The 16,313-nt window shown below is 48.6% G+C and overlaps 1 protein-coding gene across 6 annotated transcripts in view; it reads left to right on the top strand.

The window, feature by feature from the left end:
• Window positions 1–11: 11 nt before the first annotated feature.
• The window catches only part of KIF15 (kinesin family member 15), an 89,122-nt gene continuing 72,820 nt past the window's right edge, over window positions 12–16,313 (top strand). For 3 of the 6 annotated variants that reach the window (XM_053260949.1, XM_053260950.1, XM_053260954.1), the window contains exons 1-3: window positions 12–186; window positions 8,269–8,302; window positions 8,669–8,852. In XM_053260949.1, the coding sequence (XP_053116924.1) occupies window positions 162–186; window positions 8,269–8,302; window positions 8,669–8,852 (243 nt within the window). In that variant the 5' untranslated portion in view covers window positions 12–161. Of the gene's footprint in view, window positions 187–2,388; window positions 2,495–2,723; window positions 2,751–8,268; window positions 8,303–8,668; window positions 8,853–9,261; window positions 9,384–16,313 lie in introns of those variants that run through there. The other 3 variants (XM_053260953.1, XM_053260952.1, XM_053260951.1) reach the window with 3 other exon arrangements.

Below are 16,313 nucleotides of genomic sequence, written 5' to 3' on the forward strand. Positions count from 1 at the left end.
ACCCCCTCCGGCTTCACGTGACGGGGGAAAGCACCTCCTCCTCTTCCGCCAAAGGCCGCCTCCGCGTTGGCTTCACTGCGGCTGGGGGAACTTCCTCAGCGCCAAATTCAAACAGGGCGCCATTTTGAGCAGGGACTTCAGGCACGGTCGGAGGGGGAGGCATGAGGATGGCCCCCGGGACGAACGGTAAGGAGCGGAAGTGGAATGGCGAGCGCGCTGGCTGGGCGGCGGCTGAAATTGGGGAAGGGCGCCCTTCCTTTCCGTCCAGGTGTCTCTCGGAGCGCTCCCGCGAGTAGCAATAGCCGCCCCAAACGCCCGCTTCTGCCCGAGTTGTGATCTCCGGGTGGCGGGGGCAGTCTTCAGCTGAGGATGCGAAAGTTCGCTGCGTTTCGAAAGTTGTCTAGGTTTCGTGTGGCAGCAATAGACGGAATTGCCGAGGAAAGGTGGTTTGGATTGGACTGTGAAGATGTAACAGGCATGTTTACAGTCCAATCCTAGACACAGGTTGGCTCGGCTTTCTCTGAGGTGCTTCACATCCCTGTGTTTTTGAAGAGTGTGAAGTGGTAGAGTCGGTCCTGCCACTTCAGGACTCTTCGTGCTGACGAGTGTTACTCTCTCCCAGAGGCTCATCTCGGTCCCCTCCCCTCCACCCACTACTCTGCTGCTACAATTATTCACCTCCCTCATTGCTCCGGGCATGTCAGCCCCCTCTGCTTCTTATATCCCTTCTAGGGTTGCCAACAGTTCATTGCTAGAATGAGGGACACAAGTTCCAGAAAGAGGGACGCAGGCTGTGGGGGCTGAGAGGTGTATGCAGTGGTAATCAAGAGCCTGAGTATCATTGACACATGGTGGTGGTTGTTGTTGTTTCAATTTCTATACTGCCTTCCAAAAATGGCTCAGTATATGTGATTGAATCAAATCAAGTTTATTATTACGGTCCATGGCCAAGAAAACAAGGAATAAAAACAATACAATACAGTAAATATACAACATCAAAAGAATAAATTAGATAAAACTGAGTTACAAAGATGGCAAGGTCATACACAGCTAAGTTTATCTCGTCTCATTTTTATGTAATTTAATTATTTGCTATTGAATAAATGAGGGACAAATGCTGTCTTTATAGGGACCAACATTTCATCCCTGAAATGGGGGATATCCTCAGCCCCAATCCTTTCATTGGCTTCCTACCTACTGATTGATTGATTAAATATCGTCAAGTCAGTGTCGATACTTAATCTGTCTATCTGGTCACTAAGAGTATAGATTCTCTCCAGGATGATTTGTCCAACTTGGCCTTAAACCTACTACTTCTGCAAATATTTACTACTACTACTACCTACAAAGATTAGAATCATTCGGACAATGGTTTTCCCCATGACACTCTATGGCTGCAAAAGCTGGACTTTGAAGAAGCAAGGTAGAAAAAGCATTGATGCTTTTGAACTTTCATGCTGGAGAAGACTTTTGAGGATACCATGGACAACCAGGAAAACAAACAAATGGATCATAGAACAAATCAATCCAGAATCTTCACTCAAGGCATAAATGACCAGACTCAAACTATCATTCTTCAGACACATTATGCGAAGACCCAGCTCCCTTGAGAAGTCCATAATGCTGGGGAAAGTTGAAGGAAAGCGAAGAAGAGGATGACCAGCAGCAAGGTGGATGGACTCGATTATGACAGCGATGAATGCACCACTGAGAGACCTTAAAGGCCAAGTGGAAGAATTGGAGAGAATCTATCTATGTGGTCGCTAAGAGCTGACACACACTTGACAGCACTTAATCAATCAATCACAAATATTTATATCTCGCTCTTCAATCTGCCCCCAGATCCACCACAAGCTCCTCGTCCTGGTCCTCCATGGCTTTGCCTCTCCCTGCCTTTCAGCATATCACATTTATGATGATTATTATTTAAATTTTATATCCCGCTCTTCCTCCAAGGAGCTCAGAGCAGTGTACTACATACTTAAGTTTCTCCTTACAACAACCCTGTGAAGTAGGTTAGACTGAGAGAGAAGTGACTGGCCCAGAGTCACCCAGCAAGTATTATGGCTGAATGGGGATTTGAACTCAGGTCTTCCCGGTCCTAGTCCAGCACTCTAACCACTATACCACGCTGGTATTTCACTCATGTGCCCATGATCTTCATTTCTCCAGCTCTGCCACCCTCAGTCTTGGAAAGTCTTTTGCTCCCTCAGACACTGCCTCCCAGAACACCTATGTGATGCATCCTTGCTGACTAGGAGGAAGTGATTCCTCTTAGTGCTAATAAATAAAGCTTTATCCTTTCTGTTCCTGAAGTACCCTCTGATTAGACTGGCTCTAGCTTTCTTTATTTTGTGCTTCTTATGTGCAATGTGTTTAAATAAACAGTCCTGTTATCTGGATCAATGCAAGTGTTCTCCATTGCTGACCTGAGGCTATGGAATGTGCTCCCTGTTGAAATAGGAGCCTCCACATCTCTGACAACTTTTAAAAGGTTAGTCAAGTCACACCTATTCATGCAGGCTTTTAATTAGATTTACCATTTTAATAGTTAACACTTTTAACATGTTTGAAGTTCTAGATTGTTTTAATGTTTTTATTTTGTTTTAATGCTATTTTTATTGTAAAACCACCCAGAGACATGAGTTTTGGGCAGCACAGAAATTTGTTCAAACAAATGGTAGTTCTGAACCCAATGACAACTGCTTATTTCGTTCTTTCAGCTCGATCCTAAATATGTTTGATGGAAAGTAAGTACCGTCCAGTCAAGTGGGATTTACTCCCAGATAAGTAAGCATAGGTGCAGTCTTAGAGTTCTTAAAACTGTTTCTCCAATCTGAACAATGAATGAATATCTTCTTGGGGTTACTGACAGACATCCTGATCAGTTTTGTGTTAACACAATGAGAAAAGTGCAGACTGAAGAAGTTTGTAGAGCTGCACAAGGTTGCAGTGCTCTGAAGTGTTGCACAACATTAGTGGAGGACCAGCTTACATACTGCACAGATAAATGTCACTGTAAAGAGAGAGGTGCCCATGCTACTGCAAAGCACAATGAAGCATGCCTATGCAGCTGGGGTGCTCCATGCCTATTAAGCATCCTGTAATTTGTTTATTTTTATACTGCCCAAAACCTGCATCTCTGGGCAGTGCACAATAAAAACAATACAAATTTAAACCAAAAATGATTAAAACATTAAAATCATTTATAACCCAACATTAAAAACGAATACAACTATACATCTAATTAAATACCTGGGTGAACAAATATGTCTTCAGTGCCTTTTTAAAAGTTGCAAAGGTGGGGAGGCTCTAATTTCAACAGGGAGCTCATTCCAAAGCCCAGGGGCAGCAACAGAGAAGGCCCCATCCCTGAGTAGGCCGCAGATGAGCCGGTGGCAACTGGAGACGAACCTCTCCAGATGGTCTCAACAGGCGATGGGACTCATGGCAAAGAAGATGTTTTCTTTCACTTTATAGATAATAACCAGCACCTTGTATTTTGCTTGCAAACTTAGCAGCAGCAGCAGCCAGTTCAGCTCTTTCAACGCAGGAGTAATATGGTCTCTCCGAGATGACCCAGAGACCAACCTGGCTGCTGCATTCTGTACCAACTGCAGTTTCCAGACTACAAAGGCAGCCCCACATCGAGCGCACTGCAGAAGCCCAGTCTGGAGGTTACCAGCTTATATACCACCATTTTGAGGTCGTTCATCTTACGAAATGGACACAGCTGGCATATCAGCCAAAGCTGATAGATAGAAAGTATCTCTGGCCATCGCCTCAACCTGGGACAACAGGGAGAGGTTTGAATTCAGAAGCACTCCCGGACTGGATGGGATCTGAGCTGTCAGTGACTGACCAGGATCCACTGGTCAGGGGATCACCACTGGTCAGGGATCTTGGGGTTGTGATGGACAGCTTTTTGAAAGTGTCAACTAAATGTGTGGCAGCTGTGAAAAAGGCCAATTCCATGCTAGGGATCATTAGGAAGGGGATTGATAATAAAACTGCTAATATTATAATGCTGTTATGTAAAACTATGGTGCAGCCACACTTGGAGTACTGCATATAATTCTGGTCACCACATCTAAAGAAGGACATTGTGGAACTGGAAAAGGTGCGGAAGAGGGCAACCAAGATGATCAGGGGCCTAGAGCACCTTTTTTTATGAGGCAAGACTACAACACCTGGAGCTTTTTAGTTTAGAAAAAAGATGACTGCGGGGAGACATGATAGAGGTCTATAAAATCATGCATGGTGTGGAGGAAGTGGAGAGAGAGAGATTCTCTTCCCTCTCACACAACACTAGAACCAGGGGTCATCCCATGAAATTGATTACCAGGAAATGTAGGCCCAACAAAGGGAAGTACTTTTTCACACAACGCATAATCCACTTGTGGAATTCTCTGCCACAAGATGTGGTAACAGCCAACAACCTGGATGGCTTTAAGAGGGGTTTGGATCACTTCATGGAGGAGAAGTCTATCAACGGCTACTAGTTGGAGGGCTATAGGCCACCTCCAGCCTCAGAGGCAAGGTACCTCTGAAAACCAGTTGCAAGGGAGTAACAGCAGGAGAGAGCCATGCCCTCAACTCCTGCCTGTAGGCTCCCAGTGGCATCTGGTGGGCCACTGTGTGAAACAGGATGCTGGGCTAGATGGGCCTTAGGCCTGATCCTGCAGGGCTGTTCTTATGTTCTTATGACTGTGTACCTGTTCCTTTTCGGGGAGCGTGGCCCCATCCAAAACAGGCAGATCAAAATTGTTTCCTGAGTTCTGACAATGCACAATAAATACCTCTCTCTTATCTGGATTCAGCCTCAGCTTGTTATCCCTCATCCAGCCCATCACCGCATCCAGGAAGGCATTTAGGTTGGTTATGCCTTCTCCTGATGAGGTTGACATGGATAAATAGATTTGGGTGTCATCAGCATACTGATAACAGCCTGCACCAAATCTCCTGATGATTAGGGGTGTGTGAACCAGTTCGGGGTTGAACCTGACCCTCCCCCGAATTTCAGGGGGGTTGCGATCTTTAAATTCTAAAAATTTTTTAACCTTTTACTCCCCTCGGTGGAGTTCCTGGAGGGGGGGTCCATGGAGGTTCCCCCTCCCCCCGCCGACCTTCTAAATCACCCTCTCACCCGGTTCAGGCCACGCAGAGGCCATGTGCACAGGTGCAAGCCCCCAACATGGCCGCCAGCTGAAGGCTGAAAACTGGTCACGGGCAAGGGGGTGATTTAGAAGGCCGGGGGGGAGGGGGAACCTCCGTGGACACACACACACACACACTCTCTGCCTTTAGGAACTCCCCCGAGAGGAGTAAAAGGTTAATAAATAAATAAATAATGTAAAGATCGCAAACTCCCTGAACCAAACCGGGGGGGGGAGTGTTTGAGGGGGTGCCGGAGCAAACCAGCTGGCCTGGTTGGGTTCAAGGCTGGACCGGCCTCAAACCCAACCAGGCCAGCTGGTTCCATACATATCCCTACTGGTGATCTCTCCCAGAGGCTTCATGTAGCTGTTAAATAACATCAGAGACAATATGAAGCCCTGAGCAACACCATAGGAAAGTTCAGATTTTGAAGAACAACAGTCTTCAAGAGACACCATGTGGAATCTGCCCGAGAAGTAGGAACAGGACCACTGCAAAGCAGTGCCTCCCACCCCCAGTCCCCTCAGACATTCCAGAAGGATACTATGGTCGATAGTATCAAAGGCCACCGAGAGCTACTCCCATTGAACTTATTCGTGATTTGGGGGTCCTTTTGGACTCGCACCTCCTGCTTGAACAGCAGGTGGAGGCTGCAGCCAGAATTGCTTTTCCCCAGCTTAATCTGGTTCGCCAATTACGCCCTTACCTTGATCGGCAGTTATGCCCTTACCTTGATCCATTAACGACAGTGACCCATGCACTTGTTATCTCACACTTAGATTATTGTAACGCTCTCTATCTAGGGTTACCTTTGAGGATGATCGGGAAACTACAATGGGTCCAGAATGCAGCAGCTCGCCTACTCATGGGTGCCAGAAAATATGACAGGGTAACACCTCTCCTGCAGTCATTGCACTGGTTGCCTATTTGCTTTCGAGTTCAGTTTAAGGTCCTGGTTTTGACCTTCAAAGCCTTGCGGGGCTTGGCACCTGTCTACCTACAGACCCGCCTCTCCCATCCAGTCACATCCCGTCCGGTTAGATAATCTCAGATGGCCCTTTTGTCGGTCCCTGATTTTCAAGAGGTTCAGGGCTCTAGGACCTGTGAAAGGGCCTTTTCGGTTGCTGCCCCACTTCTTTGGAACTCTCTTCCCCTTCAAATTTGTTTAGCCCTTTCCTTACTGATCTTCAAATCTCTATTGAAGACTTTTCTTTTTCACCAGGCTTTTGCCCTGTAGTTTACGCGCGTGTGTGTGTGTGTGTGTGTGTGTGAGAGAGAGAGAGAGAGAGAGAGAGACTTTAGTTTTTAATTGAGAATCTAAATTATAATGTTGCTTTGTTTTGCATGTTTTTATGCACCACCTGGAGTCTTCGGAGTGGGTGGTATATTAAATATTTCAAATAAATAAATTATTCCCAATATGCATCAAAACTGCAATTGCACAACACTTAGTTGGCACGGAGTGGCCCACCTCCATAGCTGCAGGACTGTGCTTTAGGATACCTTGCAGCAGCGTGGACAGCTCTCTTTTACACTGCTGTTTCTTTGTGCAGTGTATAAGCCACCTCCTCCAGGAGTGCATACAAGTGTTGCAGTGCATTGCGTTAAATCATTGCACTAGCACCACACTAATTTGGATACTTGTGTTCTGATTATTTTATGTGGACTGGATGCAGTCTTTTTGGAATTCAAAAGCTACTTAGTTCAATTTCCATCACCATTTAGCTGGAATAGAAGCTCTGGAATTTATTTAGGAAATGTTAGTCATTTCTTCTCGAAGCTCACTGTAGTTACTGGAGTCAGTTTCTCAAACATTGCAGAAGGTGATGGGTGAAGGTGAGCTGCAAGGATGACTCTGCAGCAGGTGAAGAGAGGAAACGGGGGACAGGGAGCCATTTTATTTATTCATTTCTATGTAAACCACTTTTGGGAACTTTTGGGGAAAGTGGCATATAAATATCCATCGTATTTGTATTTATATTGTTGCAGTTTATAATCACCTTATTTCTTCTCCTGGTCTGGGGCTAGATGGTGAACATCTAAATGAAGGCTACTCTATAGTGCTCTCTCTCTCAATGCACTGACATTTTCATGAATCCAGTATATATCCAGTATATCTGGACACAATAGCTAGCTGTTGGGTTTTATTTATTTATTTAAGCTTAATAGACTATATATTGTCCTGATTTTGGAAACATAATGCTTAATTTTTAAACACACGAATAGTTTCACTAATCTGAATACTCATGTGATCAAAGTTAAAAGTTTTTCTGTATACTTGTGATATGTCATGTCTGGAATGAAAATGAACACTTTTAGGGCACTTTCCTGGAAACTTCCATTCAACCAACAACAACAAAAAATTGTCCTCTAGACAGCTTACAACCCAACAATGAAACACGAGATAAAAACACACAACACATTAAATCATAACAGACCAAGTAAAGGAGAGTGGAAGAAAATACAATACAAAACAATTTAAAATACATCTTTAAACATTAGATTAAAATGTAAAAGGCCTGAGTGAACAAAAAGGTCTTTACCTGGAGTTTAAAACAAAAGGATGAAGCCAGGCAAACCTCATTGGGAAGGCTATTCCATAAACTGGGTGCAACCACCGAAAAGGCCCTCTCCTTAGTAGCCACCACCTCACCTTGTTTGGAGGAAACTTGGAGGAGGGCTCTGAAGATCGTAAGGTTGGGACATATGGGGCAAGACGCTCTCTCAAATAAACTCAATGGAATATGTCTGTGTAAACCTGCTTTAATTAAAATTACTCCATTCAGAGGGCACAGTTTGATTTCCTACATGACTTGTTTATTCTGTCAAATGTTTGTTCATGTTCCAAAATCCAAATCTGTTTTTAATCTTGATGTCTCTTGTTACACTCTTATTTTTTAAATTTTTTATTTGTAATTCTTTACATCAGGAATGGATAACCCAAGGTGCACCACCATGTCTTAACTGAAAGGCCACCTTTTAGCCTGCATGTGCCAAACTTTGCTAGACCAAGCTGTGTGACATCATGCCCAGCTACTGACTACTGCTTCTTTAAACAACACATTTTTGTTCCTGTTTAGTTATGTGCAGTTTTTCACTTTTGTTTTTCAGATGAGTCACGTGATGTGATGTTAGCTGCCTCAAGGTAAGGAACTGTCTTGTGCATAAATACCACAGACTTTGTTACCAAATTACAGGTTTACAGTGTGACACTCTTTGTTCAGAACAAACAAACTTGGAGGTTTGGGAAATTCACTGTAGCAGAAACTACTGTTTGGCCTGCTACAGTTTTAACCTAGGGTTGGATGCCTGTTCGCACATCATTGTGAGTGTGTGTTAAAAATAGGTAGTAACTTATTTCTGTAATAATTACATGTACAGTATAATATTAGGGAAAATATATCTACTTTGTGCTTGATATTGGGGTCATAAGAAAATGACAAAAATGAAACAAGTTTATGAACACTGGATAGTTCTTCAAGTGTACTCATGTAGTGGTTGCTTTCTTTAGTACTGAAGGTGATGCTATCAAGGTTTACATCAGGGTGCGTCCTGCTCCAGAGGGATCTGTCCTTCCTGATGGGGATCGTGGCTTGTGTTTGTTGGTTCTTTCATCAAACACTATCCGTCTTCATTCAAAGCCTGAACCTAAGATTTTCACCTTTGATCATGTGGCAGATATGGACACAACCCAGGTAATTTACTAGAGTTGATGTATTGTAGTATTGTATTACTGTACTGAAGTTGTCCTACTTGATTTAGATTGTGTTAGATTGTGTTAGATTATGTTAATTTGATAGAAGAATAGAATTGTGATGGGCTGTTTTTTTAAATATATATATTTAATTTGTCATTTCTCTGGATTGTAAACCATTTTGAATTCGTAACTGCAGAAAGGGGTACACAAATTATATGAAAATAATAATAATATCTTTATTTCAGTCAGCGACCAGCATAAGATTAAAACAAATGTAGAATATGAAAATAATATCTTATATTAAAACTATTTATACTTGGAATATGTATAACTGAAATGTTAACCAAGTTTTAAAACATTAAGAAAAGATTAAATTGTTTTGACTGGGCATTTCTCATTTGTATTAGGAAATTGTTCAGATTAAGCAACCATACACTTCTGCAGAATTCAACTGCAGTTGTAGGGCGATCCTTTTACATAAGATCTGGTACTTCACAGGTCTATGACTTTGCTACCAACCTACTTTAAGGTTAGTTTTGAAGAGTTACAGGAATTTTACACTTTAGTTAGTGGTTTGAAGTTGGCAAAATCAAGTACACAATTTGGAGCTTATTTATAGCACCTGACTGGCCTCAATTTTGCTATAAAACTGCTGAAGCCGTGGAATGTTCTTGATGTGCTATGCAGCTTTGTAAACTTGATAAAGATCCTGAAAACACTGCACATACCTTGCTAGCTGATCCAGTCCATCTGTGCATGCAGTAGTAACTGCATCCCTCATTCTCACCAGGTGTACATCAGTATTCCCCCCCCCCCCACTTCTCTGTTGCTGGGACCGAGGACACCTCTGGGTTATCCTTCCCATAAGCTCCAAGGCAGGACAGTTGATTGGACAGAAATAGAAAGCTACGCCTACTTGAAGCTGAGGGAGATAACCCCGGCCAGTTCTTTTCTGTCCTCGAAAGCTCCAGGCAGCGATTTTTTTCATTCTCTCATATCTTTGCTAATTCTGATTGTTTCCTTACTCATTGCTCCTTTCTGATTCCCTTCTCGGCTGCTGTGTGAGGACAACTCCCCGGGTTATCATCTCATGCTCGCTCCAGGGCAGGACGTATGCAAATTGGAAAGCTATAAAAGGAGCCGGATGGTAACCCCACCCAGTTCTTTTCGTCCTGCTACTGCTAACGCTCCAGGAAAGGATACTCAGCCTTGCTTCGTTCCTCCTCAGATAAGCTTTTTTACCTTGCTCCTTCCTCCGCTTAAGCCTCTTCCCTCCTTGTTTGGCCCCTCGACTGCCCCCCTCCCCCTCTTCCAAAAAAAAAAGAGGCTTTTTTCTTTTGCAAAGGCTCCCTTCCGAGCCTCGTTCTTTCCGCCTCACCCCGCTCCTTTCCTCCGCTCTCCACTTGCTGCCCAGACCTTTCTCTCTTTCCCTTCCCCTTCTGTCATGGAGCAGCCGTGCCTTCAGGGCCTCCGACCACGTGCGGAGAGGCAAAAGGCGCAACCGGCAAAGGCGGACCGCCCCGCTGTGAGCGCGGCCGCCGCTAGACCCACCACAGCTGCGCCCAGGACCGCTGCGTCCCCCCCAGGTGAGGGCACTTTGGCACCACCGCCCCCCTCTGCGGCGGCGGGCGCCTCAAAGAGAGATCGGCATGCTGCTGCTGCCACGCGTGCGGGCGCGCAGAGCGAAGGGCGCCATTTTGACTCATCCCTCGGGGCAGAGCATGCGAGGGCCCAGCGGCAGCACAGGAGAGCCCAAGTACTGGAGCTGCTCACAGCGGTCAGATCCTCGGAGGCCACCGGTTCCTCGGGAGAGGAGGAGGGCATCGCACAGACTGAGGAGGGTGAGTTGGGGCGGCAGTCCCCTAGCGGATTGGCTGGAACGGGTTCCCCCGAGGGCAGGCAGCCCCCCTCCATGGCTCCGATTCAGGCCTCGCCATTGGATAGCCCCCCTCTGCTCGTACCAATAGCGGCTTCAATAGCAGCTTCTGCAGGAGACCAGGGAGCAGCCCCTCCCCCTCTCCCCTCCTCTGCAGCCCCAGGGACAGAGATGCCGGAGAGCTGAAAAACCTGGATCAGCGATGTGCTTTCGCAAGCCCTGCATCAGCGCAAGGGGGGAAAGAAGGGCCGCAAGCAAAGGAGGCAATCTCCCTCCCCCCCCTTCTGATTCTGACTCGGCCCCGCATGGGAAATCCCACAGAAAGAGGCAGAAGGGCCGCAAGGGGCAGCAGAAGGGGTGTAGGGATCCCAGACCCGCTGCCACACGTTCTGCTCTAGTCCACTCTTCGGAAGACTCGTGTCCAGAGTCTCCTACCCACCTGGGAAGGGTCTCTGCTCCCCCCCATTCCCCCTCGGGCCAAGCTGGGGCAGCCTTTGCAGGGGGAGTATCCCCTGATCTGGCAGACTTGGGGGATGATTCCAGGGAAGAAGGGGAGTGGTCTGATGGACAGACGGGGATGGAGGAATCCACTCCTCAGTTTAAGTGCCTTTTTCCATCTGATGATTTTTCCATGTTGTTTGTTAAGGCCATGCACACCCTGGGTCTCACTATTGAGGGTTTGCAATCTGGGGCTATTCCCTCCAAGGAGTCTCTGGTATTACCTACACATTCTTCACCAGAGCTCCTGTTTCCCTTGCCAAATACCTTCTCGGAGGTTCTCCAGCAGGAGTGGCAAGCACCTGCGGTCCAGAAGAAGGTCTCTTCCTTAGCTAACAAGCACTATGCGTTCATCCCTTCAGCAGCTGCACAACTCCAAACGCCTCCAGTAGATGCTCACGTCTCAGCCCACAAGATGGAGAGTTGACGCTGAAGGACCCTGCCGAAAAGAGAATCGAAGTACAGTTAAAGAGAAATAACAATTGTATCTCTCTTTCTATCAGAGCCTCCATAGCTGCCTCTATCATTTCTCGGGCAGCACTGCTCTGGACCGATGAGTTGCTTCAATCTCCTCACCCAGATCCAGCCAGGTCCCGCCAGATTGCCCTAAAGCTCCAGAAGGCACAAGCCTACATTGCTGACACCACCCTGGATGTGATACATTTCGGGGCCCGGGCTACAGCTACTAACGTTATTGCTAGGCGAACCCTTTGGCTCCGCCACTGGCAGGTTGATGCATCATCAAAAGCCAACTTAGCGGCAGTCCCCTTCTCAGCCACTAAGCTTTTCGGGGATGAAGCGCTTAAGGACATTCTCATTGAATCCAAGGATAGAAAGATGACCCTTCCCAGTACAGCCAGGAGGGACGACCGGCGCCCTTTTCGTAGGGGTCAGCCTCAACAGCACCAATTTCGTTCCTTTCGCCTCTCCTTTCACCCCCGGGAGCAGGACAACAGATTTAGATGCCCCAATTGGCCAAAGGGAAACTTCCCTGCCAAGTCCAATTCGAGAGCCCAGCCAGGCCAGCAATTTAAGCCACGTCAAGCACAGTGACTCTTTAAGGATAGGAGGTCGCCTCTCCCACTTTTACCATGCCTGGTAGGCGTCCACCACAGACAAATGGGTCCTGAAAACAGTTTTAGAGGGATATTTAATAGAGTTGTCAGGCCGCCCACTAGACAGGTTTCTTCCCACTCCAACATCTCGATCCATCAAAAGACACAGAATCCTTCAACAGGCCATAGACCACCTACTAGCCATCGCAGCCATAGAACCGGTCCCCCCCTCAAGAGCGCCGTCAGGGGCTTTATTCAATCTTATTCACTGTGCCCAAGTGGGACGGCACCTACAGGGCAGTCCTCGATCTAAAATCCTTAAACTGGTGGGTACGCAAGCGCAAGTTCCGTATGGAGACCCTCCGCTCCATCGCGGAGGGCCTGCAACACGGGGACCTGATGGCATCAGTGGATCTGACACGAGGCCTATCTGCACGTTCCTATTCACCCTCTATCCCGTCCTGTCCTCAGATTCTGTTACAGGGGAGTACATTATCAGTATCGAGCCCTTCCATTCGGCCTCTCCTCGGCCCCAAGGGCATTCACAAAGGTGCTGGCCCCTCTAGTAGCCTACATCCGCCTACAAAAGGTCCGCCTCTCGGCGTATTTGGACGATTTGATCGTACTGTCGTGAGACCAAGCAGAACGGGACGTCCAGATCACCCTAGAGGCCCTAACATCCCACGGTTTCCAGGTCAACCACGCCAAGAGCCACCTGTCTCCCACGCTCAGACTCCAGCACTTAAGAGTAGTCCTGGACACCCAAAGGGACCGATTGTTTCTTCCAGAGGAACGCAGACTCAAGATTTGGTCCATGACATTGAAGACCCTGGCGACCAGCAGGCCTCGCGTCCTTCATCTGGCTCAGTTATTGGGTCTACTGGTTTCCTCCATCGACTCTGTCCCCTGGGCAAGGTTCCATCTTCGTTGCCTCCAGTCGTTCCTCCTCCCCTTCCAGGGGGACATTGCCTCCAAGTCGTCCAGGAGGGTTCAATTTTCTCCAGAAGTGCGCTCTTCGCTCTGCTGGTGGCTCTGCAAGAAAAACCTAGAGGCTGGCAAGCCCTTTCTGGACCCCCCTCGGATTCTCATCACCACGGACGCGAGCCTTCGGGGATGGGGAGCTCACTGCCTTTCTCAGTCGGCTCAGGGCAAGTGATCCCCCGAGGAGGCGGGCGACAGCATGAATTGGATGGAGCTTCGTGCAATTCGCTTGGCCCTTCGAGCCTTCCTACCTGTGCTGAGGGGCAAGGATGTCCTGGTCCAGACCAACAACGTGACGGCAAAGGCTCACGTCAACCGGCAAGGCGGCACCAGGTCTTGCTCCCTTCATCAGGAGGCAGTTCTGCTTCTTCAGTGGGCCGAATCTCACCTGTCCTCCCTATCAGCAGTCCACCTGAAGGGAGAACTGAACATACAAGCGGACTGGCTGAGCTGGCAAGACATCCACCCAGCCGAATGGGCCCTGAGCCACAGAGCCTTCTTATTCCTGACCAAAAGACTGGGAGCCCCTCAAGTCGACTTGTTTGCCACTCCCAGCAACAACCAGCTTCCACGGTTCTTCAGTTGGTTCCAGTGCCCACAGGCGGAACAGACAGACGCCATGACGGCTCCCTGGCCACGGACCCTCCTCTACGCCTTCCCACCAGTTCCGCTCCTGGCCAGACTTCTCAGGCGCATTCGGCTCCTGGGGGCCAGGGTGATTCTAGTGGCCGTTCATTGGCCCCGCAGGCCTTGGTTCCCAGAGATCCTGAACCTTGCAACCGGGCCTCCAGTTCTTCTTCCCGTCTCCGCAGACCTGCTCTCGCAGGGCCCACTACTCCATCTGGATCCCGCCTGGTTCCAGCTTGCCGCCTGGCACTTGAGCGGGAGCTGCTAGGGGGCTTCGGTTACTCCCAGAGTGTTCTAGACACCCTGATGGCCTCCAGACGCTCCTCCACTCACCGCATATACCAGTGCACTTGGAGAGTTTTCCTCAGATGGTGCAGAAACAGGCACCTGACTCCGAGGGCATGTTCCCTACCTGAGCTGCTACAATTCCTACAGGACGGCCTCGACAAGGGCTTTAAGGCCAATACCGTCAAGCGGCACGCTTCGGCCTTGGCTCCTCTCCTGCTACCATTCAAGGGCAAGCCTCTCTAGTCCCACGCCCACCTAAAGCGTTTCCTTCGGGGGGCATCGCTAACATCACCTCCTGTAGTACATAGGTTCCCTACGTGGGACCTCCACAAGGTCTTGCGAGTCCTTCACAAGCCTCCATTTGAACCGATTAGGTCCATTTCCTTAAGCTGCCTCTCCCTGAAGTTGGCCTTCCTGGTGGCTGTCACCTCGGCCAGGAGGATCTCAGAATTAGCCTCGCTATCCTCCAATCCCAGGGTCTGTATGTTCTCGGCTGATTCTGTAACCTTAATCCCGGACCCTTCAGTTCTTCCTAAGGTCGCTTCCATGTTCCACAGGTCTCAAAACCTGGTCCTGTCCTCCTTCTGTCCCAAGCCTGTCCACCCCAGGGAAAAGGAGTGGCATAAGTTGGACGTTCGCCGCTGCTTGAAGACCTACCTTAAAAGAACTGCCTCCTTCAGGACGACGGACTCCTTATTTGTCTCCTTCCTACTGGCCTCCATGGGCCAAAAGGTCTCCTCAGCTGTCATTGGTCGTTGGATCAGAGCCTGCATCTCCTTGGCATATGAGACCCAACACTTGCCGCCACCCATGCGAATCACAGCGCATTCAACTAGAGCGGCCTCTACTTCAGCAGCGTTCTCCACTAACGCCCCGTGGGAGGAGATCTGCAGAGCGGCCACGTGGGCGTCCCCATCCACCTTCACCAGGCACTACAAGATGGACACTATGCACTCCGCTCAGGCTGCCTTTGGCAGAAGGGTTCTGCAACACGTCCTTCCCCCTCAATAGCCTGGGACCCCCACCCTGGGTCACCTGGCTTTGGTATGTCCCCAGGGAGTTGTCCTCACACAGCAGCCGAGAATGGAGCATTGGTACTCACCGTGAAGGCTTCTTCTGGCTGCTGTTGTAGAGGACAACTCGACCCTCCCTATGCGGTCCCAGACTCCTGGGGGGGATGGTTCCCTATCTTCCGGCTGTTTGTTTACCTGTTTGTTTACCTGTTTCTGTTTACTGGCCTTTTCTACTCATATAAGTGTGTTATTGAGGTTTCCTTCCGTTCGAAGCTTGGCTGACTACAAGAACTGGGTGGGGTTACCATCCGGCTCCTTTTATAGCTTTCCAATTAGCATACGTCCTGCCCTGGAGCGAGCATGGGATGATAACCCGGGGAGTTGTCCTCTACAACAGCAGCCAGAAGAAGCCTTCACGGTGAGTACCAATGCTCCATTCTCTTCTTACCTTCAATATGTTATAACTTTAAAAAAAAACAACACCTACTTTCGTCTTTCTTCTGCTGGTCCCTCTGTTTCCCTTACTCCCCTCCCTCGCTGCATGTGGTGATCGGGGTGATTAACACGCTACAGCGTTCGCCTTCTGAAGGGGAGAGGCCCCCACGCTGACTTTCCAGGAGGGCCACGTTCAGTGAAAGCACAGTTATCGGCCACAATCGCCTTCGGGCCGTGCTTGCCCCAAACTTTGCTGTGTTTTTCCCAGTCGGCCACGGCTGCCTCCAGGCCATTCATGCGCCTGACTTTGCTGCGTTTTTCCCAGTCGGCCACAGCCACCTCCAAGTCGTTCGTGCGCCTGACCCTGGATGTGGAGAGTTCCTCAGCGCCAGATACGGCCGCCTGTGGGCTGCTCGTACTGGCTGTATCTCCGCCCCCTTCACAAGCACCGGCAATTCAGGAGGTCTGGGAATCAGGTTGCCCGCTGAGACCGTGCTTCACTAGCTCCTCGTGGGCCCAGCACCAGCTTTACGAACAAACTGGAAAATTGTGAGTCCCCTGGGCAGTGGCTTTTCCTAGGTAAAAGGCGCCCAGTAGCTAATCCACAACCCTCCTCGGCTGAGATCAGGGTGCTGGGTGTTTTTAAAGTTGCGGCTACACCTAAGATGGTGGTGGTCCCCATCATG

Source organism: Hemicordylus capensis, chromosome 6 (assembly GCF_027244095.1).
Source record: "Hemicordylus capensis ecotype Gifberg chromosome 6, rHemCap1.1.pri, whole genome shotgun sequence".
In the NCBI taxonomy this organism is placed as follows: Eukaryota; Metazoa; Chordata; class Lepidosauria; order Squamata; family Cordylidae; genus Hemicordylus; species Hemicordylus capensis.